This window comes from Dioscorea cayenensis, chromosome 15 (genome assembly GCF_009730915.1).
Source record: "Dioscorea cayenensis subsp. rotundata cultivar TDr96_F1 chromosome 15, TDr96_F1_v2_PseudoChromosome.rev07_lg8_w22 25.fasta, whole genome shotgun sequence".
In the NCBI taxonomy this organism is placed as follows: Eukaryota; Viridiplantae; Streptophyta; class Magnoliopsida; order Dioscoreales; family Dioscoreaceae; genus Dioscorea; species Dioscorea cayenensis.
Genome location: NC_052485.1, coordinates 1,320,420 through 1,342,257, shown reverse-complemented (window position 1 = coordinate 1,342,257; position 21,838 = coordinate 1,320,420). Strand labels below are relative to the sequence as shown.

Below are 21,838 nucleotides of genomic sequence, written 5' to 3'. Positions count from 1 at the left end.
ATGTGGAGTGTGAGAAATTAGAGCATACAAAGGAGAAAGCAAGGTGAGAGGTGGGTGATTAGTCTTTAATGAATTTTAATTTGAATTCTAACAAGGGGCACATGTGCAAGATTCGTTAAAAGCAGGGGGGTTGGTAGGTACTTAATAAAGCTTGATCCACCATAACAATTATGCACTTAATATAATACATTTTACATTAAAAAACTAACTACTTCTTGAGTAATATTAGAATCCACTGTACCTCAAAATTCACCTTTGATTTTTCTGTACCAAAAATCTAACTTCTAGACAAATCTAATAGTTCAGAATTTTTGACAGACCCTCTTGTATGAAACAAATAAAACACAAACAGATAAATAGAAGATTATTAACAGCCCAAACAAGATGATTTATTTGAATATACAGTAAAGCAACTAGGAGTTCCTTGATTAGCTAAACATCACCAATGATAGATATGCTACTTGTTAAGCAACAACAGTCTCACATAAAATTAGGGGTACAAATCAGTGATGAGTCTCCTTCTCTGCTCAAGCAACAAGTAGGCATGATTCAAAGAGATTGACATCAAATTGAAATCAAGCAACAGGGGGACAAGATTCAACATCCTGTGAGGTATCGACGTCTGCAGGTGGCATGAATTGCCACATAGGGAACCCAGGGTAGCCGATGACAGGCATCATGAGCTTCTGCCCTGAGGCTTGCCCTTGGGCAACATAGGGAGTGGGTATCACTGGAGGATGAGGTACAAAGCTCGGTGTAGCATTCAAGAGTTTGACCTGCTGCTCCAAGCTCTCTTTCTCTGCCTTGAGTCTCTGCTTCTCATCACGAAGCTCATTCTTCTCAGTCTGCAAGGCAAAGGCAAACAATATTCATTATTGAATGAAACCCCATATTTCACTTCGTACTGCACATTCAACACGATACCAAAGAAACAAATCTCAGGCCCCAAGAAGTAACAAGAGACTTAACTTACAAGAGAGAAAAACATTCCAGACAAAGTGAACCTAATCACTCATGAAATACCAACAGATATCTACATATTTCAAACTGGTGGATACCACACACAAAAGCTCCTCACAGGCTCATATAGAAAATGCAACAACAAAGATCACTGAACTCAAACTTCAAGCACGCACTAAAAAAAAACATTAATAGAAATCTAAATTCAATCAAATCTGACAAAGAGACAAGCCCAAACAGAACATAAGCATTTAAGCTTATCTAAAAAGAGCATTCATGATTCTACCTAGCCTAATAGCATGAAAACTTCACACTAGTATGCAGAATCCAAATGAAATATTAAAATTATAGGCATGGTAAGTCGATGGTCATCAAAGATTCCACCATCTCATTCAACTTTCAGAATACTACTCCAAAAATAGTTATACCACTAGAAAAAGGCATTATTTCAATAAATTGTTCAGTACTGGTCTTCATTATTAAAAAAATATGTAGAACTCCATTTTAAAAATCAGCATGACCTTAATACATCAAATAAATTTTAGAACAGCTTTTTATTTGCATTAACAAAAAATTGCTTTTGATTGGGCCATCATGGGGAAAAGAATGCACTCAATCATCAGAAACAAATTTTCTCTGCTAAAAATACTATATCAATTGTAGGTTAGGAAACTCTACAAAAACTTGACAACAATGCAAAAGAACTAGAAAGTTGTGAAATAAAAACAAGTGCCAATAATTAACCAGGAAGCTACAATTTTAAAAACTTGTTATCCTCGAAAACAAAATTTCAAGAGATTTAAAAACTAGAGATACTACGTATACAGGTATGCTAACCTTCAACTCTTTGATCTTCTCATGAAGCTTCTCATTTGAATCTTTCAGCTTTTGTACATCAGTGCGCAACTGAGTCACCATATGAACAGCATCACTTAATATAGCTGCTTTGTCCATTTTTGGTGGCTTACCAGGATCCAAGATGGAACCCAACTCTACAAACCTTAAAAACCAATTCTAGGATTAAAAATCACAGATTCACAAAAAAATAAAAACATACAACAATGGCATGTGCCTGGGTGACTAATGAGCCATATAAAAATGCAAGAGGTAAATATACTTGTCATTCAGTCTATCCCTCCTCATTTTCTCCCTGCATGCCTTCGAGCTCAGCCCACTCGCTGGACTCTGTCCTCGCACTGTAACTAACAAATAATAAGTAGCCATCGTCCGACCATATAACTCAGAATACACATCCACAAATTATGCAATCATACCGTTTGCTTGAGCTAGATTCTTTAGGCCCATCAGAATTCACCTGGGAGCCATCAACTTGCAAACTGAAAAGAATACTGAATGTCATAAAAACAAGAGCAACAAAACAGAAACAACTAAAGAAAGAGAAACCAAATGACTCCTGGGTATCAAGATCATTATCAAAAACAAAAATTCTTAAACCACAAAAAATCAGGGAAAAACAGTTCAATTGAATAGAAAAAGCAGCCAAACTTCTACCAGAAACCAAAAAAATTACAGGAAGACGCAGTCTTAAAAATGTCGACAATATATGATTTTTACGGGTTCCAACAATTTACAACATTCTCACATGAATAATAAGCAAAGAGAAAGTACCTACAGTCTAAACAAGCAACCTTTTCCATCATTGAGATTCAAAAAAATAGATGAAATTCGAATAGATGACAAATCAGAAAGGGGAAACATCCAGGGAATCAAAGCTTGCTCTTTTGAGCCAATACTCGCATGAAAACACCAAAAACTAGAACCAAAAGAGAAAAATAAAAAGGATCGAGGAGGATTCAACCCAATAGAACCTGGCATTGGGGGGGACATTGAGACCCTGAGGAGTCCAGAAATAGCCAGAGTCCCCTGCTCCAAAATCAACCACATGAACAGGGATGTCGCCGATAAGCGAAGGATCGAAGGCCCAATTGGAATTCTCGAAGGAAGACATCCCGAATCCCTCGAAGTTCGACCTAGGGTTTCAGAGGATTTGGGGAAAAAAGGCTGATAATTTTGGTCTTTCCTTTCTAATCAATCATAGAGCCAGGAAGACTCAAAGCGTTATCGGGTAAACGGGCGTGACGTGCTTGGCTTTCCAACCACACGATTGAAACCTTTTTTTTTTATATATATATATATATAAATACTCATATAATAATGTTTGCGGATCGGGTGCATAGTCAAAGTATTTGGATCCGGTATCTGGTTACTAATTTAATAATTTTCCATATTTATATGATTCTAATGACTTGATTGATTGTTCTGTGTGTTTGGGTAAAATTGTTCCGCACTTTCTCTGCTTTTGATATTTTTGTCGGACGCATTAACGGATAACTACCTACACTATCTCTCCCTCTTTATTTATATATATATAATTATTGAAAAAAGTGAACTCATTGTACTGTATAGCAGTATTACAGTGGTATTGTTTATTTACTGTTTTGACAGTAAGTATTATTTATTTACTGTCATAACTATCCACTGCATCTTAGAGCTCATGGTCCCATTTAGAAATCAATTTGTGTGAGACTGTGAGTGATCCCGATGAGGAGGTTCCCACTAAGAATGCCACCTAGTTATTTTTTTTATTTCAAAATCATATCACTTGGAGGTTGCTTTTTCCATGGGAATTTCATTTTCTAATTTTGTTGGTGATCTATCTCTAATAGATCTCTTTATGTTAGTGTTTTGATCTGTATATCTTTTTTCTTAATGTTCTTCTGCTATGATTTTCTTTTTCCGGTTGTTTCAATAAACAGTGATTTATCCTCCTATCAATAAAAATCAAATGACAAAAATATTGTATTGTGTATTTAGACTATTAATTTTTTTTTTTAAAGAAAAAAAAAGGTACTTCATTGATGGAGATATGGGGTTCATGGTAAGCATCTTCTGAAACATTTGTTAAGGAAGCTAAGTAGATTCTAATTCGTGCTTTTTTTTTTAGAATATTTGATTTGGACATAATGGTCTTATTTTTAATTCAAAGATCTATATTTGATCGACATTATCATAAAAACAAATCGCATGTTTTATTATGGTCCTTCACAATCTCTAAGAAAAAGATGGCGAAGAAGTCCGATCCGGGACTTCATCATAACTATCACTGCAACTTAGGCTCCTTGGGGTCCCACTTGAAATCAGTTTGTGTGGTGATCCCGCAGGTTGCTTTTTCCATGGGAGTTTTATTTTCGGGTTTTGTTGGTGATCTATCTCTAATAGATCTCTCTATGTTAGTGTTTTGATATGTATATTTTTTTTTCTTTATGTTCTCATGTTGTAGTTTTTTTTTTTTTGGTTGTTTCAGTAAAGCAATTAATTTATCACACCATTAATAAAATCGAATAATGAGAATATTGTATTGTGTATTTACACTATTGTTTTAATTAAAAGGGTACTTCGTGTATTGAAAGTAATAAAATTTGTCATCCAGTCTATTACCTTCCTCTTGTTGTTCTTCTCTACTTTTATTTTTGTTCGATTCATTTGTTACTCACTCATCATGCTAGAGGATTTGAAACCCTAGTTGTTATTTGAGTTTTAGCATTGTTTAAATCCAGTTTCATATTTTTCTGAACTTTTTTTATTTTAATAAATTTATAATTTATCCATTTTATTAAAAATAAAATAAAATAAAATTCGCACGCATATTGGTAATAAAATGAATAGTTTGAATGAATGAATTAAATCATTAAAATTTTAAAAAATAAATAAAAGGGTCATATAATCCCAATCCATTGCTTTATTATTATTATTATTATTCCGTTTAATAACGAACAAATAAATAAATTATCTAAACCGAGACCATGCTTTCACATCAATTAAATCTTTTAATGGATATATATTCACATCGCGTAGATGGCGACCAGAGCGGCCAAGACGACGCCGGCGCCAGCGCTCACGGTGGCGGAACTCGAGTCGTCAGCGGCGGGGGCGGGAGCGTCAGAGGGCGTTGCCGCATCATCTAGCGACGGTGCGCTCGCGGGGGCATCGCTGACGGGGGCGGTGGATGCCGGGGACTCAGCAGGGGCGGCGCTGTCGTCCTTCGTCGGGGCTGGGGCGGGGGCCGTGACGGAGTGCGAGTGGGAGGGGGCGGGAGTGGGGGAGGCCTTGAGGGTGGGTGTGGTGGAAGGGGAGGCGGCAGGGGAGGATGTGGGGGTGGAGATGGTGGCGGAGGAGGTGGGAGCTGAGGAATGGGGGAGCGGCGGCCGGGCCCTGAGCGGTGATTGAAGCTGATAAGGCGAGGAGGAGGCAGCGATGGCGAAGAGGCGAGCTCATAGTTCCGATTTGGGATCGGATTATTGGGGATTTAGGGATTGGGAATTAGGGATTTTGTGAACGTGCCCGGCGAGGAATGGGATTGAGGAATGGGGGATTTATGGAAGGTGGAGAAGAAGAGAGAGCCATTGATTCATTGAAGGGATGCCCGGAATCGCAGGTATCGCACTCTGTGTTTTTCTATTTTTGGGAATGAATGATGTTATCGCGGTTATATTTAGGACGGTTGACAAAATCAAAATTTTATTTTTTTGAATTAAAATTATAAAAATAAAATTAATTTTGATTATTATAATTATTATTCTTATTATGTTTTTGGTTGGCTAAGGTTTGCTGCTTTTAGGAATGCTTTTTTTTTAAAAAAAAAGAATTTGATGAAAGAAAATTTAATATTACATGTTTGTATAATTTTTTTTTTAACGGCACCAACAAATTTTATATACAACATTTGAGGATCCATTTAGTACTACTGTGTTTAAGGAGACCTAACTCAAAATTTTTAAAATTTTTCATATTTATTTTTTCATAATAAAGTAATATCAGTAGTGTTCGTATTTAATTTTGATAATAGAGCAATACCAATAGTGTTGGTATTTGTTTTTCATAATAGAGCAATACCGGTAGTGGGTTATGAGACCTGTGGTTATATTATTTAAATTTCTAATGATATTTTGAGCCCTGTGGTTATATTATTTTAATTTCTAATGATATTTTGAGATTGCAAGCTTTTAATTTTGTTGAGATTTTGAATGGGCCCAACATGTCAACAAGCCTTTCTTTTTTTAACCTTTGGTTTTTCTATTCCAATCTTCAAATCTCAAGGAGAATTTTATCTTCTAAATATTATTTTTAAATAATATTAATAATAATAAACAAATAAATGTCTGTTATGATTCCTCTCCTCTGCCTTGTTGAAGTCACTCTTGCAATCTTTAGTGCTCACTACCCTGTGTGGTGACTCCAAAAATTTGGAGCTTTGAGAGCAATGCTGGGTTTTTAATGTAGTCTTTTCTATCAATTCCTTTAATGAGGAAGAATCATGTGGTCTTTTTGAAACAAGTCTTTCAAAGGGTCTTTATGTTACTATGTTAGCAAATTTGGTATTTTCAATTAGTATGTGTGTGATAATTAAAACATAACCACAGATAACCTTCCTAATTACGAAAGTTGTGGAAACAATAATTCGCTTGTTTCATACATCATCATTTCCCGAATATGAAACCTTTTTGGACATTTTATTTTATTTTTTTAAAAAAAAACCATTTTGGACATAGTCCAGTTTTTTTTTATTTACCACACTTCAATTAGGAAGGTATGGTTATCCATGTGATTAAATCGTATTCCCTCCATTAGGGCTATCTAGATGCTATTTACTCAAACTATCATTTGGAACATTGGGTTGGAGTGATATAATTTCATATTAAATAACTATTTTAGTACACTCTATTCCATTCTTGTTTAAATTGATCATATATTCCTTCTTTGGTTTTTATAGCATCGGATTTAAAAATGAAAGGCCATCGGCCTCTTTATTAATTATAGCATTGATTTTGTTAGTAACTTTTTTGGGTTTGGTGTGTCTCCATTTACAACTATGAATCAAACCAAAGGCTCTTAATGTATAGTCTAGCATGTGCTACCATGGATGAATGATCCCTCATCAAATCTAAGAGTCTGTATTTGTTCTATTTTGATTATTTTGTTATTTTTGTTTTTAAGGCCTTAACCATTATGGGTGATAAGAGTGTTTTTATTTCAATTGCAGTACCTTTTTGCTATATATTTGCTTGTGATACTCACTCTTAATTTAATATAGATTATGATTTATCAGAAAAAAATAAAATACAAAGAAAGAGATATCTCTCAACTAATAGAAAGCAAGACAATCTTCAATTTAGCACCATCTCCCCAAGCATAAAATATTTCTTAAAGAAACCATTTACATTTTCATAAATATTTCTTCTTTTTTTTCTGTTTTAATAAACTGTTAAAAAATTATAATGAAAATTGCCTCAATTTTACCATTTCCATGGTAAGTTTTTCCCCCCACTCCATATCACATTCTTCATAAGTTGTATTCTCATGTGTATCATAAACTATACTCATTTAAAAAAAAAATAATGTTAATTTAGCAGCATCACAGCTTCTTCTTTATTTATTTTTATTTTTGATTTAATTACTGTACGAGTCCCTGTAATTATATACTTTCAATTATTTTAGTCCTTATAGTATTTTTAAGTACAATTAAGTTTTTATATTTAGTTGAATTAAGTTATTTTAGTCCGCTGTGTAAATTGCAAAAATTTAATTATACCTACAAATATTGTTGTGGACTAGAACGATTCAATTTGACTAAATATGATAACGTAATTGTACCTAAAAATATTAGAATTATTAAAAGGGCAGGAAATACACAACCTAATTAAATCTTTATTTTTAAAATTATTTTTATTATATATATATTAAAAATAAAATTAAGAGGAGAAAGGGAGAGAAATCCAAAGATTTTTTTTTTTTTTAATCCATATCCTTTTCGCCCGCATTTATTATTGCCTCAATAAATAATGAATAAAATGGAATGTGTTAATTGTTAAACGGGAACCCAACCATCTTTCCTTTTCCCACCATTCTATTCCCATTCACTTCACAATGCTCTCACATCGCATAGATCGCGATCACCGCCGCAACCAAGGCTCCAGCGCCGGCGCATGCGCCGGGCCTCCATGAGGCGGAGAAGATGTCATCCCCAGTGAATACTAGGGATCCCGGCGACGGTGAAATCCCGACGCTAGCTTCATCGCTCGATGGAGATTCGGCGTCAGCGGGAGGGGCGGGGGGAGAGGAGATGGGAGCCATTGATTCGGGAGCTGGGGCTGCCCTCATCGGCGTCAGCGGGAGGGGAGAGGAGATGGGAGCCGTTGATTCTGGAGCGGGGCTGGCTCATCGGCGTGGATAGAGAGGGCCATGGCGAGGATGAGGACGACGAGGGCGGTGATCTTAATGTGATGAGACATGGTGCCGGCGGTGAGGGGATATTGGATTTTGGATGATTTGGATGAAGGATTAGGGTTTGGAGAGATGTTCCCGGGGAGAAGGGATTTGGGGGTTGGAGGGATTTATGGGCGGCGGCGGAGAAGCGTCACTGTTGCATCGAAGCGCAGGTACCGCTTCTATCTTCTCTCGTTGACATATGTGCCTTCTATTTTTATATCTTTTTATTTTTATTTTTATTTTTTTATTTTTAATTTTTCTCGTTGGAATTAGATAGTGTTGTCCAGCGTCAACGTCCTTGACTTTGGTCAAGCCTCATAAGTCAATTAGCGTATGTTGGTTTTAGGATAAATTGAGAAATTGTTTACTTATGGGCCTTTTTTTATATTTATTTTTTAGATAGATAAATCACAAAATGGTGTAAATGGTTAGTACACAAGGACATCAGATACATTGAATTTGACATGGTGGAAAATGCATGAGTGAAAGTGCTAGCCTATATCATAGGCGGAAATCTCCTCTCTAACAACACTCACTACGGTTGTTTTGATATGGGATTTCATGGATTTCAGACTGGTCGCAATGGAATTCTCAAACTTCGTTCTCTCTCGACTATGAAATTGCAGATACATATAGTAATAACATATGATCAATCTTTATGATAAGCAAAGTTAAAAGAAGAGATTTTACATTAAAAATACACTTATTTTGTTAAAGTTAAATATTCTAGCTGATAGCTCTAGACAAAAAAATTCCCTAATTTTTTTCATACAAGAGATTTAATAATTAATCTACACAAGCACCACATCTCTCCTGGCGATGTTGGACTGACTGGCAATTGAAAGAGCTTGCTAAAATGATTCAAAATCACTCAACAAATGTGCGTTGGAGGAAAAAGTTGCTGGTGTGTTTTCATGTTGGCCTTAGTTTATTAAAAGATAAGAAACGTGAATTGTATGATAAGAATTTTTAAGTTTTGAGAAATAATGCCACAAAGAAATAAAAAAAGTATAATAAAGAATCAAGTGGAGCATCTAGCTGTGATAAAGGAGTACAAGAAGGGTAGAATATTATAATAATAATTATATGTATAGATGTATAAAAAGTTTTGTAGGGCAACTTTGTTATGCTTATTAGAATACTGACGATGAAAAAACAACATCGAGAGTTTAAGGAGAATTGATTAAAAATGAACTTATGTAAAATAAATTAGAAGTAATACTTATTACTGATGAAACAAATGGAATTTAATTAAGATAATATTGTCATATCCTTAAATTACTTGTAATTTCTATGAACAAGTGAAAAGTCATAAAAGAGAGAAAGACAAACTTAAAAATGTTTAGCGAGAAAATTTACTTAATAACATGTTTTGTAGCTTAGGTTATCTTATCTTTTGGTCCTGATAAAAGCAATGTAAAAGAAAAAAAGATTAATAAAACTCGACCTCAAATAATTAGGACTAATTGTTTGTTGTTGTTGTTTTTATATATCTTCTCAAAAGCCTTTTACTCATTATGTACCACTTGCTTAAAGTGGTCGTGCAACACAAACTTCTATCATTTGGACCTACTTTTGAGTTAACAGATATTATAATATTTCAAGAGACATAAATTTTTATTAATGATAATACCAAAAATGTAAAAAATTATCACGAAGTAGCAATAATACTAAATATTAATTATCTTGATATACTAGAGTATCAACCATATTTATTAATATATTAAGATATCAAATATATTTTGATAAATATTAAAGTCAAAAATACGAGTTTAATTGCTAAATTATATATATATATATATATACCTTTTTGTTCCAGTTTTTATATTATGTTTTCTGTTCTTCCTCACTTCTGGTGAGAGTTTCTTCATCTTTGTATCTGTTTTTTTCTAATAAACTAGTGGTTTATCCACTTTTATCAAATATATATATATAATGTACACGATAAATTCAACCTCCAACGTCAACTGTTAACTTGGGGAGTGAAGGGAACTCCTTCCTTGTGGTAGAGGTGGTTAAATTATATAATTTTTATTTATTTGATCTACTTGAAGTAATTTTTTTATTCAAAATATAGATAAATCATTTTTGCTACCCACATGCCCTCAAATCTTTTGGGCATCTAATGTAAGTGCATAGATAATATATTGGATGATATACATTTTGTATAATAATGAACGGTCCACGTGAAATTGGAAGATGGTGCCTTGTTTCCACCTGATAATCAAAAGTCTGCTCTTTTTTAGACGTTTTTTTATATATTTCCTCAGGTGCTATATATAAATGCAAGAACCAACAACCAAATATCTGCATTTGTTCCTGATTTTCTAATAAATTCATAATTTATTCACTTTATTTAAAAATTATGTGCAATTGTTCTTCATGTTTTTTCCTTTAGTTTTATTATAGTAATTTGATTTATATATTTTTCTGTCTTTTCTCACTCTCTCAATACATGTTTAAGACTCCGATGAATGGTGGTCGATCTATGAGTATTAATTAAAATTATATTTCCGGTTTTAGTCATTCTATCTCTTTTTCCATCTTACTTTGAAACCCAATTACGTCTCAGTATTTTTCATTATAAAATAGCTAATCAGCAATTAATCTCATTTGGGGTATAGTAAAAAGTAAAGTTTTATTTTTTAGCGTAGTTAGCACACTCTCCTTCGCAGATTCTTGATTTTGCTCATCTTTATCTTGCAATTAGTATGGTGTCATTTTCAAATATATTCCAATTTTGAAAATGTTTGTATAAAATCCTGGCAAAATAATAAATTGTAAAATGACAGTTTATTAGCTGTTAACCTCATGAGGATATTGAGGATATAATTAAGCTAAAGTTTTTATATTAATAAAGCACACTGTCCCACGTGAGAAAGCTTGAATTTGCTCTTGTTTATCTTCCAATTAGCATAGAGTTATTTTTCTAATAGATTACAATTTTGAAGTGGACTTTGAAATAAGAGCTAAAAACAGTAAATAGCAGGAAGAAAGAGAAAGAAAACCAACCTTTGGTTTTCTCTGGAAATTGGGAGGAGCTATGTCTCACTCATTAACACTGACTGCAAATGACAATACACGTCCATTCAATTAACAAGCACTCGTCACGCACTGGCTCCCACGGCCCAGCACCCGACAAACTGCCACACAGCTCACCAAATGCCCGAGTAGCGTGTAGTGCCTCAAAACACAGTCTCAACAAATCACAAAAAGTCTAACGAGAGCATAGGCTAAAACAAAGAATGGAGTCAGTACTAAAAGAATAAGCCCAAGTGTCTTTCACAGTAATCATATAAATTCAATCAAATAAAAAGCTATGCCCACAACAAAACGGACTTATTACATGCTAAGAAGATTGCGGTGGCCTCACTCCCGATCCGAAAGAAAAATAGACAAAATTTATGAGCATCGATGTACTCAGCAAAGTACCCCTAAAAATATAGGGATCACTTCATCAAAATCATAATTTAATAATTTGCAAAAACCAACCATAAGTTTAATTCACTTAACATAGATATCAAAAATTAAGCATATAGGTCCCCAAAACAACTATTGCTCAAAACAAATCACAAAATTCATATATTTACCCTGTGTCCGAGACAAAACAAAAGTCATATTTTTACCCCTGACCCGAGCCAAAATTAACAAAAGGCCGATATTCCCGCACCGACGGCAAGCAAGTGGGAAACCATAGTTTTCAGAGCAAAATACGTGTCGAACACCGTCGCTGTTTAACCCCATGTGACGGGGTTGTTGCAAAGTTAGTTGGGGACTAATTTCTATATCAGTACCTTTGTTCACAAAAACGATGAACTAACAAAAAATTCAAGACAAGCAAAGTACAAAAAATACAAGTAATATGATCCCATTTTTGTCATATCAAAATACACCAGTTAATGGAATACAAATATGAACAAATAATAAAAATAATAATATTCTTTAATAAAAATTTAAATAATACCCTAAATTCAAAATAAATAAATAAATACATAATCTGAACTTTAAACACATGAATTCAAAAATTTAAATAATTATCCGAAATTCAGAAATTTTGAACAGTCATAAATCATATGAAATTTCAAAAGTAAAAAGAATCAGGATTTAAAAGAATTATTTGAAAATTCGAAATTTAACTAAATCAACACGTGGGAATTCTAAAGAATCTCATTAATTTGAATATTAAATAATTTAAAATAATTCCGAAATTAGTATTAATTATATAAATATAATTTGAATAATATACAAAAAAATCTAATTATCCAAAAATAAATAAATAAAAATGCATATTTTTCACAAATTTAACAACTTTCAAAAAGTCTATATACATGAGTATAATTTATATCGGATGCTCACGATATTACGCTAAACCCACGAGTTGACCCCACTAACTCTCCACAAAAGAACCTATAGACATAAAATCAATTCAATAACCCTACTTTTACAAATTAACTAGGAGTCTTGGATTCCAAGTATAACACTTAATCTTATAAAGGATCGAAAATAAATATCATTGGATACTATAAGACCTCATCAAAAACACTTTGCACATCCTAACTCAAAGCAAGATCAGATTAGCATGAGAAAAAAATTAAAGCTGCTAAAAGCATTACTAATTAACCTTTGAAGAATAATATATATTCACACAATGGCATCCATAAATACCAGGGATAAAAGCATTGAGAAGTAAAGGCTGCACTCGATTCAACTGAACCACTAGCGAGCTATAAGAACGTGTTTAATAGAAACTTAAAACAGTGAAGAGACTTACAAGCTGAGGAACATCTAACATACAACACCAAACAAACACCTAACATCGCTAAAACAAGACCACCACAAAAGTCTGGAAATCGATATTTGCTTACTTGTATTTGGAAGTCGCCAGATCCTCGTTTGACATGATCGGGACTAGGAGAGCCTCTCGATCTCTGCCTACCACAATAAAGAGCGATATGGAGAAGACTACGAAGTTTATCCCTTTTTATTGAGATTTAAAAATCGCAGACGGTGGGAGGTTCGCCTAAAAATATGGGTAGAGAGGTTATGTAAGGATAAGATAAAACTTTTAAATGAAACTAATTAAATTAAATAAAAACAAAAAGATAATTTTTAAAAGAGAGGGTCCACAAGCACCGCACAAATGCAGGTTAATTTGAATTAAGGTAATAGTTTTTTTTTTTCTTCATGAAATGTGGAGACATTTGGCTCCATGGGTGAAATCAGTACAAATTGAGCTTTATTCGATTCATTAACACTGACTTGAAAGTACAATGCTTTTGTTTGGGGTTGTTAGTATTAGTTTGTCCTGGTTCAGCTTGTTCTGTTTTCCAGATTTCTAATAAAAATCGTGATTTATCTATTTTTATCAATATATATATATAATGCCCGTCAATTCAATTAATAAGCATCGTAGAAATAAAGTTGTTAATGAAAGAAAATAACAGTAATAAGAACCACCACTGGTTCTCCTCCCAATTGCTTCAGTGATAAACAGAGAAAGGTAGGCAACAAGGGTTTTTTGTTCTTTTGGTTTTTTGAAACTTGTTTTAAAATTTAAATATTGAAGATATATTCATGAGATTGGGTAGGATTACAATATTAATCTACATCTGTTGATGCAATTGTTTGAATTAAGATTAATAGATTATTTACATTGAATAATTAATTTTTTAAATTATTTTTTGATATATTATTTTTTCAATATGGCTTACTATTTTTTCTAACTCAAGAACGAGTTTAATGCCTAGTGTTTCTTGGACAGAGGGCAATCGATGTAATCAGGAAAAACAAGATGCAACATACTGGAACCATATCCAACAGTGATGAAGCTCAGGTACAGTTCCCTGTTTTTATAAGACAATTAGGCATGATGAGTTGATTATTTTAAAAAAAAAATTAGATAAATCACAAATATGAGTTGATTATCCATCATCCTTTTTTTCTTATTTTCTTTTGTTTTTCTTTCAAGTCAATATTATACTGTAGCAGAAAATAATTTACAGTGGTCCACATGAGTTTTTTGACATCTTGACTTAGGGGTGCTAGTTTGAGCGAATAGGAATGGAGTAGTCGTCATTGAAGTGACTTATTTTTTGTCACACTTAGATGCTTAGTAGCACTTATTTTACTTATATCATTTTAACACTTTTTATTTTAAACTAAACTTATTTCTGTATTTTTTTTTTCACTGAAATAAAAATACTAAAATTTTGTAGATATCCACTTTACTTCCTTCCACTTGAAGATTTTTTTTATTTTCTGTAAAATAAACATCACCTTTCTCTGAAATGATATTAATTTTTAATTATTTATTAAAACTGTTAATTCTTTCAATTTTTTATTTCAGACTATTTTACCCAAAATGCATGCTCTTGTTGCAGATTTTCTTCATATATATATATATATATGCGCGCACACAGAGGACTAATGCATAACCTTTTTAGTTGGGAGTTATTTCAAACCCTTGACATAGATCTGTATTTTTTTTATTAAATATTTTTTAAGACTTATAGACATTATGCAGGTGTTTTTAAATTTTATCATTTCATATTAATTTTTTTTGAGAAAAAAAAGCCTTGTGAAATATATCTTTTTTTTTACCACATGTTTTTTTATTATATTGTTGTTTTTAAACGTGTTTTTTTAATTGTACTTCCTCTTTCTTTTTTTGCTATCTTATATTGGTTGAAACTATATCATTTTTACTTTGTATGCGTGATTGAATAAAAAATTTTGAGAAAGTACATTAACATTAGGAGGGGTTTGAAAATCTAGAAGAAAAAAATAGTACAAGGTTTGGTGGAAATTTGAGCGAATAAGACAAAAATGTAAAGCAAATATATTACAAAGTTAAACACCTAAGCCAGAATTTTACCCAAGTACAGTAAAAATTTTAGTAGTTAGAGCAAAAATCTAAGTAATGTAAAGCTTGATAATAGCATTTTCATACGTGCAAAATTTAATTTAAGGCATAGCAATTAGGATAGCTCAATCATCAAGACATTGATTTTTTTTTTTTTCAAATATGATAGGTGCAATAGTTAAAGGCATGTGAAATTGCTGAGAATTGATTGTCTAGGTATGCGCCCACATCCTGCAGTACAGGGATTAGGCTACAAGCTCACCCTCACAATAGGACCTTTTGTTGACATCTTTGGCATGTTTCGATCCTACACAACAAAAGTCTGTCAAACTAAGTTTTAGGCAATAGGATAAATGTCATTAGACCAAAAGTTTTTTTGGTGATGCTGAAATTTTAATCATGAGATAAATCTAATTTAAGTAAACAAAAAAAAATTTATCCGTGCTTAAGTAAGAGTTTAAGTAAGGGCATCTAGATTTTTCGTATCTTTTTTGGCATAAAAATTTTATTTAACCACTTGCAATAGGGTGGTTGATTTTTCCTTTACTTTTTTCTTAAAAGTAAATTTTTCTTTACTTGTTAACTCTTAAGATGAGAATATAAATCTTATCCATGCTTTGTAAATGTTTCTAAAAAAAGAAAAATATAAATATAAATGCTTTACCTACCATCTTGAAAGCTATTGAGCTCTGGACGTGAAGCACCAGTATTTTCATTATTGTGCCACGCATGAGCATTACAAAAATACACCAGTAAGCCTCTCATCAATGCCTATAAATAGAAATGTTACACTGCGTTCATTCTCCACATCCAGTGGTAAAGCAAGGCCTCCGCATATTTCATACATATTCTAAAATCATGCAGGTCTTCCCTTTTGCAGTTAAGGACAATGAAGTGCTGGCCAACTACGTTTCAGTCTATGTTATGCTCCCTGTAATCTCCTCCTCTTCTTCTTCTCTACCACATTGTCATCTTGATCCATTCTATAAACTGAACATGTTTGAACTATTTTAATGGACAGCTGGGTGTTATCTCGTCGGACAATGTGTTTGAGAATCCTGAAGAACTAAGGAAGCAACTGAAGAAGCTGAAGTCTGCTGCGGTGGATGGGGTGATGATGGATGTGTGGTGGGGGCTTATAGAGTCCAAGCCCAGGAGCTATGACTGGACTGCTTACAGGAAGTTGTTTCAGATGGTAAAAGAGGAAGGCCTTAGGTTGCAGGCCATCATGTCCTTCCACCAATGCGGCGGCAATGTTGGTGATGTCGTCTATATTCCAATACCGCAATGGGTGAGAGATATCGGTGGCGATAACCCTGATATCTTCTACACCAATAGAATGGGCAAAAGGAACCCGGAGTACCTCAGCCTTGGAGTGGATAACCAGCCTCTCTTCGGTGATAGAACTGCTGTTGAGGTTTGCATGATGTTATGTTAATAATATCATGTTCAAGTGCATGTTTCTGAGTGAATTTCTCCTCAGATGCTTGACAAGTGAGAGTTGCTGTTTGAATGGCAGCTTTACAGTGACTAAATGAGGAGCTTCAGGAAGTCCATGTCTGATTTCTTGGAAGAAGGTCTTATCACAGACATTGAAGTAGGACTTGGACCTTCTGGAGAGACGAGATACCCTTCATATCCAGAGACTCAGGGATGGGTCTTCCCAGGAATTGGAGAATTTCAGGCAAGCTTCGTTTGCTATGTTATCATATTGAAGTAATTTAAACTTCTATAATAATCTACAAGACAGTCATTCAACCTTTTCAGTTAGAAAGAAGAAACATTTCAGAGCTGTAAGAGAGTCCATGGAAATTTCTTTTTGGAAGAAATATATCTGAGTGTAAAATTAGATAAGGAATCTGGTCTTTTAAAAGTTCTGAGAAACCTTTGCAGTGTTATGACAAGTATCTCAAAGCAGACTTCGAAGAAGCTGCAACAAAGGCAGGCCACCCTGAATGGGAGTTGCCTGATGATGCAGGAGAGTATAACGACACACCAGAAGCCACCGGATTTTTGAGCAAACGGAACGTACTCTTTACAGAGAAAGGGAAGTTCTTTCCTGACATGGTATTCCAACAAGTTGATCAAACATGGTGAGCAGATCCTTGATTTGGCTAATCAAGCATTTCTAGGATGTAAAAGTCAAGCTTGCAGCAGTATGTTCACCTCTGGCTCACAATTTTACCAATACATGAGATCTGCATGGCTTTCATATTGATGTCACAAAAATTTTCCACAGGTTTCTGGGGTTCATTGGTGGTATAAGTGATGATAGTCATGCAGCAGAACTCACCACAGGATACTACAACTTGAAAGACCGTGATGGTTAGCAGACCGCTGGCAAGTGATGTTATCGAGGCACTATGCTATATTGAACTTCACTTGCATTGAGATGAAAGATTCCGAGCAACCTGCTACAGCTAAGAGTGGACCTGAGGAACTTGTTCAGCAGGTAGAATAATCGTTTGCTTATATTGCTGGAAATGCTTATTGAATTCGATGGACATATGATTGCATTTTCATTAGGTACTAAGTGGTGCATGGAGAGAGGAAATTGAGGTGGTATGAAAATGCACTTAACTCGATAAGATAAGGGACGCATATAACCAGATGCTGAGAAATGCCAGGCCGAATGGAGTCAATAAAAATGGTCCACCAAAACATAGGAATCACTTCATTGACATATCTCCGGCTCTGATGATGACCTTTTGAAATCATCAAACTCAGCTTATTCAAGGTGTTTAGAGAGAATGCACGCTAATCTGGTACGCATACAATTTTGCTACTGCCTATTTAACAATTCCTGAATGAATTTTCTTTGGTTTCTCTGTTTTTTTAAACAGGAGTCAATTACTTAGAAATCATGTGGCTTTTTGTTTGTATCAGGATTTTAATCCAAACCCTGAAAAATTACTTCAAGCCCATTGTACCTCTGAAAAGTTCAAAGCCGGAATTCTCAATGGAGTATATTTTGGAAGCCACTGGACCACTGGAACCATTTCCATTTGATGATGAAACAGACGTGCCTGTTGACGGTGGTTTTGCTTTATTGGATCAAAACAAGTGTTTGCTAAACTCATCTCCCTGTTTAAGTAAGATCCATCAGAGCTTGTACTTATCTGAAGCAGTGAATACTCAGCAGAGATGTTTGAATAAGATTTCAGTGTGTCGCTTATGTATGAAGTTTTTGTTATTAATGAATAAGATTTTGAGGCATAAACAATACTCTCAATGATGTACTGAATTAATGCTTTTTGGTTTTCCATTAATGAATTTGTTTATGTGCAACCATATCACTGCTTTAGAATTTGATTGTTGATGAAATTGAATTCAGTCTAGACAACAAACAGGGTAGACAAAAGGAAGAAGAAAAGAAGACACACAGGCAAATCAAAGTCGACACATTGAGACAAAGATGGAATAGAATGTCAGACAAACGTATGGAGTTCTTGCAAGGTTGGTCAGGGACCGGAGGGAGTTCTGACATCACGCCGGGCTTTTGCCATCTCCAAAGTCAGGTGCAGTTGCAGACACATAAAATGCTACAGCAAAGAGTCCATGAAAAAGCACACAATCCCTCCGATCGAAAGGGAAAATGTGGCTGGACAATTCCACTGACGATACATCAGACTTTGAATTGGACATCGCCGCGAGTATCAGCATTGTAAATCCTACAGCAAGCAGGATCCTGATAACATTATGATGTTCGAAATTAGTAACTTAGTATCATTGATGCAGTGAATAAATCATCGTAGTGAACATAGATGATTACCATGAAATGATTAAGGTTCCTGCAGCCATTTGCCGATTTGCCGATGATCTTGCAAACTCTTCCTTTGAGAAAATACAAGTGCAACCACCAAGCAAGTTGGCGACGGCATGAGCAAGAGCTAAAAGCACTGCTGCTGCCAAACCCAGACGATAAGCCTCATAAACCGGTCGTCTACACTCAACAAACAAAGCTTTGTGGTGCCATCCCTTCATTTCAATTCAAACCAAAGAGAAAAAAGTAATTAACCTTCAGTATATCATTGCCTAATTCTTGGTTAAAAAAAAAACAAAAAAAGAAAAGAAAAACAGAGTACCTTGTTCTGAGCCACCTCTGCTTCAATTCCTAGAATTCCTGCAACTATGTCAATGGCTAAGATGAGAATGCAGACAAGCAGGCCACCAATTCTTGTCATTCTTGTTGTTATGAAAAACTGAATGATAAGGTTTTGGAAGAAGGATGGATTGAGTTATATATAGTGAGAAAGAGATCATATCTTGTTTGTGACACAAGAAAACACAGCTCACATCAAGAAGAATATGAATAAAGGAAAAGAACAAGTGAGTCATCCAAAGTTATAGTGTGAATTTGAGAAAAATTAGCTGTGTAAAGAGTAAAGATGCTTTTTATCTCTGCTTTTCTTCTCCTTTGCTTCTTATTTTCAAGATTGATGCTTTCGTTGACATGCAAGGAAAGCTTAGTATCTCCAACCAGAAAACTGTAGAGTTATTCTCTTAGCCCTTCTTTTCATAAAGTTTTTAATCCAATATAAATAACACAACTCATCAATCAACTATAAATGTAAATTTTATTAAGCTTTAACTACAAACATACCACATATATCTGTATTCCTTTCTTGAAATGAGGATTGACAAACAAGTTTTTCTTTCTTTTATTTAACAAAGATCATGCACATGAAGAAGTATAATAAATCATCTAAAAGAGCACTTTGAAGAGAGGAACCTCAGGTCCAGAGGCAGTGCCAAGCTCCCACTTGCAAGGCTGAAGCTCATTGGAGACCTGACAGTAACCTGCAAGAGATACACCATTCCTGCTAGAACCGAACTCAAACACAGTCAAGTCGGCGGGCGTGGCACTTCGATCTGTCCGCTCATTGCCGGAACTGTCTCAAAAGTAGCCAGGAGTGGGCCTGAGGATGACTTGGTGCTACTGAGTCTTAAATCCAAGACAAGAGTCCCATTGTTGAATGGAAGACATTGGAAATGCAGCTGCTTGTATAAGACCATCCTGAACTACTAGTAGTACAGCATAACAGGTGATCAACGAGATGGATCTAAAATGAATGCATGATTGCACGGCTTTAGTTGGTTTATATATATATATATATATATATATAATTACTCTAAATTCTCACATGATTTCATTTGCCATTATATCTGGAACCTTTTTCATTAGTGGTCAACTAAGATAATAATTTCATTGAAAAATGGTTTAGTTTGAATCATCACATCAACCTACAGGTGGCTCAGGCTTTTGCATTCTGGTCATCACATCCTTGAGAAGCTACTTCAGTATCAGCATAGAATGCTTTTGCAGCTTCTGCTTTCTTCTGCTTTGCAGCATCTTCAAGCTGCCAATTAACAAAATCAATAAATTCCTCTGCTTAACTTTTGAAAACTAAGAATGGAAAATGCTTGAAATATGGATTACCTTTTCCACATTATCAAACAGTTTGTTTTGCCAGGTCCAACAGAGGTTGTTTCTGATCATCAGAAGCTGCAGTTAGACCTTTTATCAAAGTCAAAATACATGGTGGTGGACTTGGAGGCAAAGGTATTTCCTGAAAATAGTTCCATGTATCTTGGCCAAGCATGTCCCCAAGTGCAATAAAATCAAAATGACACTTTCTCAGTCTATACTGGGCTTCCATCCACCCCAATGTTTGGCATATAAACACCTTTCTTATGAAAAGTTTTTGTCCCTGTCTCCCTTGTTAGCTATATCCCGATGAAAAGTGTCACAAGAACAATGAGATAGAAAAATGACTATAGACTGAGTTTTAGAAAAGCTGAAGCTCACCATTAGAGACTGAAGGGACAGGTAAAGGCTGTCAACCACCATTATTCTCTTCAGCAAAACAGGACATGGAAGTAGCTTATTGAAAGAGGAATGTCACTGAGAGACCAATGGATGTTCTCCTGGATGTTTGTAAGGTGTTGTTGAGTGATTGCAATGGAGATTCTTGGAAGAGTCGTGCTTTTGCATTTGGGGTTGGTTTTGGCTTGTGGTTTTGGTTTTGGTTTTGGCATTGGGAGAAGGATTGGGAGCTCCATTGAAAGTGCTGTAGCAGAAGTAGCCATGGCACTTTGTGGGAGTATGAGCTGTAACTGTGCATTCTTGTGATCAGTCAGTACTTCGTTTGATTACCATTCAGGTATTACTAGCCACACATTTAGGTGTTGTTTGATCAGCTATACTGACCCAAGCACTTATTTTATAAGCTTAAGTTGGCTATTATATTTATATCATATTTTAATTCAATAAACCAAGTTCATAACAGTTCAAATATAAATTATTTTATGTTCTATTAAACACTAAATTTTATTAATGTCATGATAACTATTCTATTAGAATGATTTACTAAAACGCCACCAATCCAAAGAAAAGATTTTAAAGAATTTTGTTGCAAAGTTTAATTAAAAATGTATGATACAAACATTTCACAACCATGTCGGCTTCGAAAACTAATACATCCAAACGAAAAAATATACATAACATTTCAACTTATTCTAAGATTTCTTTAAAATATTAAAATTAAAGACTTTTTAAAAGTTTTAATCCAAACAACCCCTTAATATATCCCATAAATGGGTGAGTTTGATGATTTCGGTGTGTCAATTCTCACGATCAGCAGAAACTTAATGTAGTCCCTTAGGAATTTAGTTATATTTTTAGTTGGTTTGAAATTTGAGGTGAGGATGATATTTTTCACATAAATT

General features: G+C 34.3%; 1 protein-coding gene and 2 pseudogenes across 2 annotated transcripts; 1 reads left to right on the top strand and 2 right to left on the bottom strand.

Annotated features, from left to right (window-relative positions):
• Positions 1 to 353: 353 nt before the first annotated feature.
• LOC120276858 (transcription factor ILR3-like) lies at positions 354 to 3,039 on the bottom strand. 2 transcript variants are annotated; one of them, XM_039283582.1, is made up of 5 exons: positions 2,790 to 3,039; positions 2,235 to 2,297; positions 2,078 to 2,162; positions 1,798 to 1,960; positions 354 to 845 (listed from the first exon to the last, which is right to left on the bottom strand). In XM_039283582.1, the coding sequence occupies exons 2-5, from the start codon at positions 2,263 to 2,265 to the stop codon at positions 576 to 578; spliced, it is 549 nt and encodes a 182-aa protein (XP_039139516.1). In that variant the 5' UTR covers positions 2,266 to 2,297; positions 2,790 to 3,039; the 3' UTR covers positions 354 to 575. The 2 variants fall into 2 exon arrangements, with proteins under 2 accessions (XP_039139516.1, XP_039139517.1); XM_039283583.1 differs by having other exon boundaries at positions 2,078 to 2,156; positions 2,790 to 3,038.
• A 12,639-nt stretch (positions 3,040 to 15,678) lies between these two features.
• LOC120276854 lies at positions 15,679 to 18,205 on the top strand (annotated as a pseudogene).
• A 390-nt stretch (positions 18,206 to 18,595) lies between these two features.
• LOC120277205 lies at positions 18,596 to 19,303 on the bottom strand (annotated as a pseudogene).
• Positions 19,304 to 21,838: the final 2,535 nt, after the last annotated feature.

What these genes read in the sequence shown, in the direction of transcription:
- LOC120276858 (XM_039283582.1), bottom strand. Translation starts at nt 2,265, where the DNA reads ATGGGCCTAAAGAATCTAGCTCAAGCAAACG. An exon ending in GAATCTAGCTCAAGCAAACG is followed by an intron (nt 2,163 to 2,234) that starts GTATGATTGCAT and finishes ATTATTTGTTAG; the next exon opens with TTACAGTGCGAGGACAGAGT. An exon ending in AGAAGATCAAAGAGTTGAAG is followed by an intron (nt 846 to 1,797) that starts GTTAGCATACCT and finishes TTTGCCTTGCAG; the next exon opens with ACTGAGAAGAATGAGCTTCG.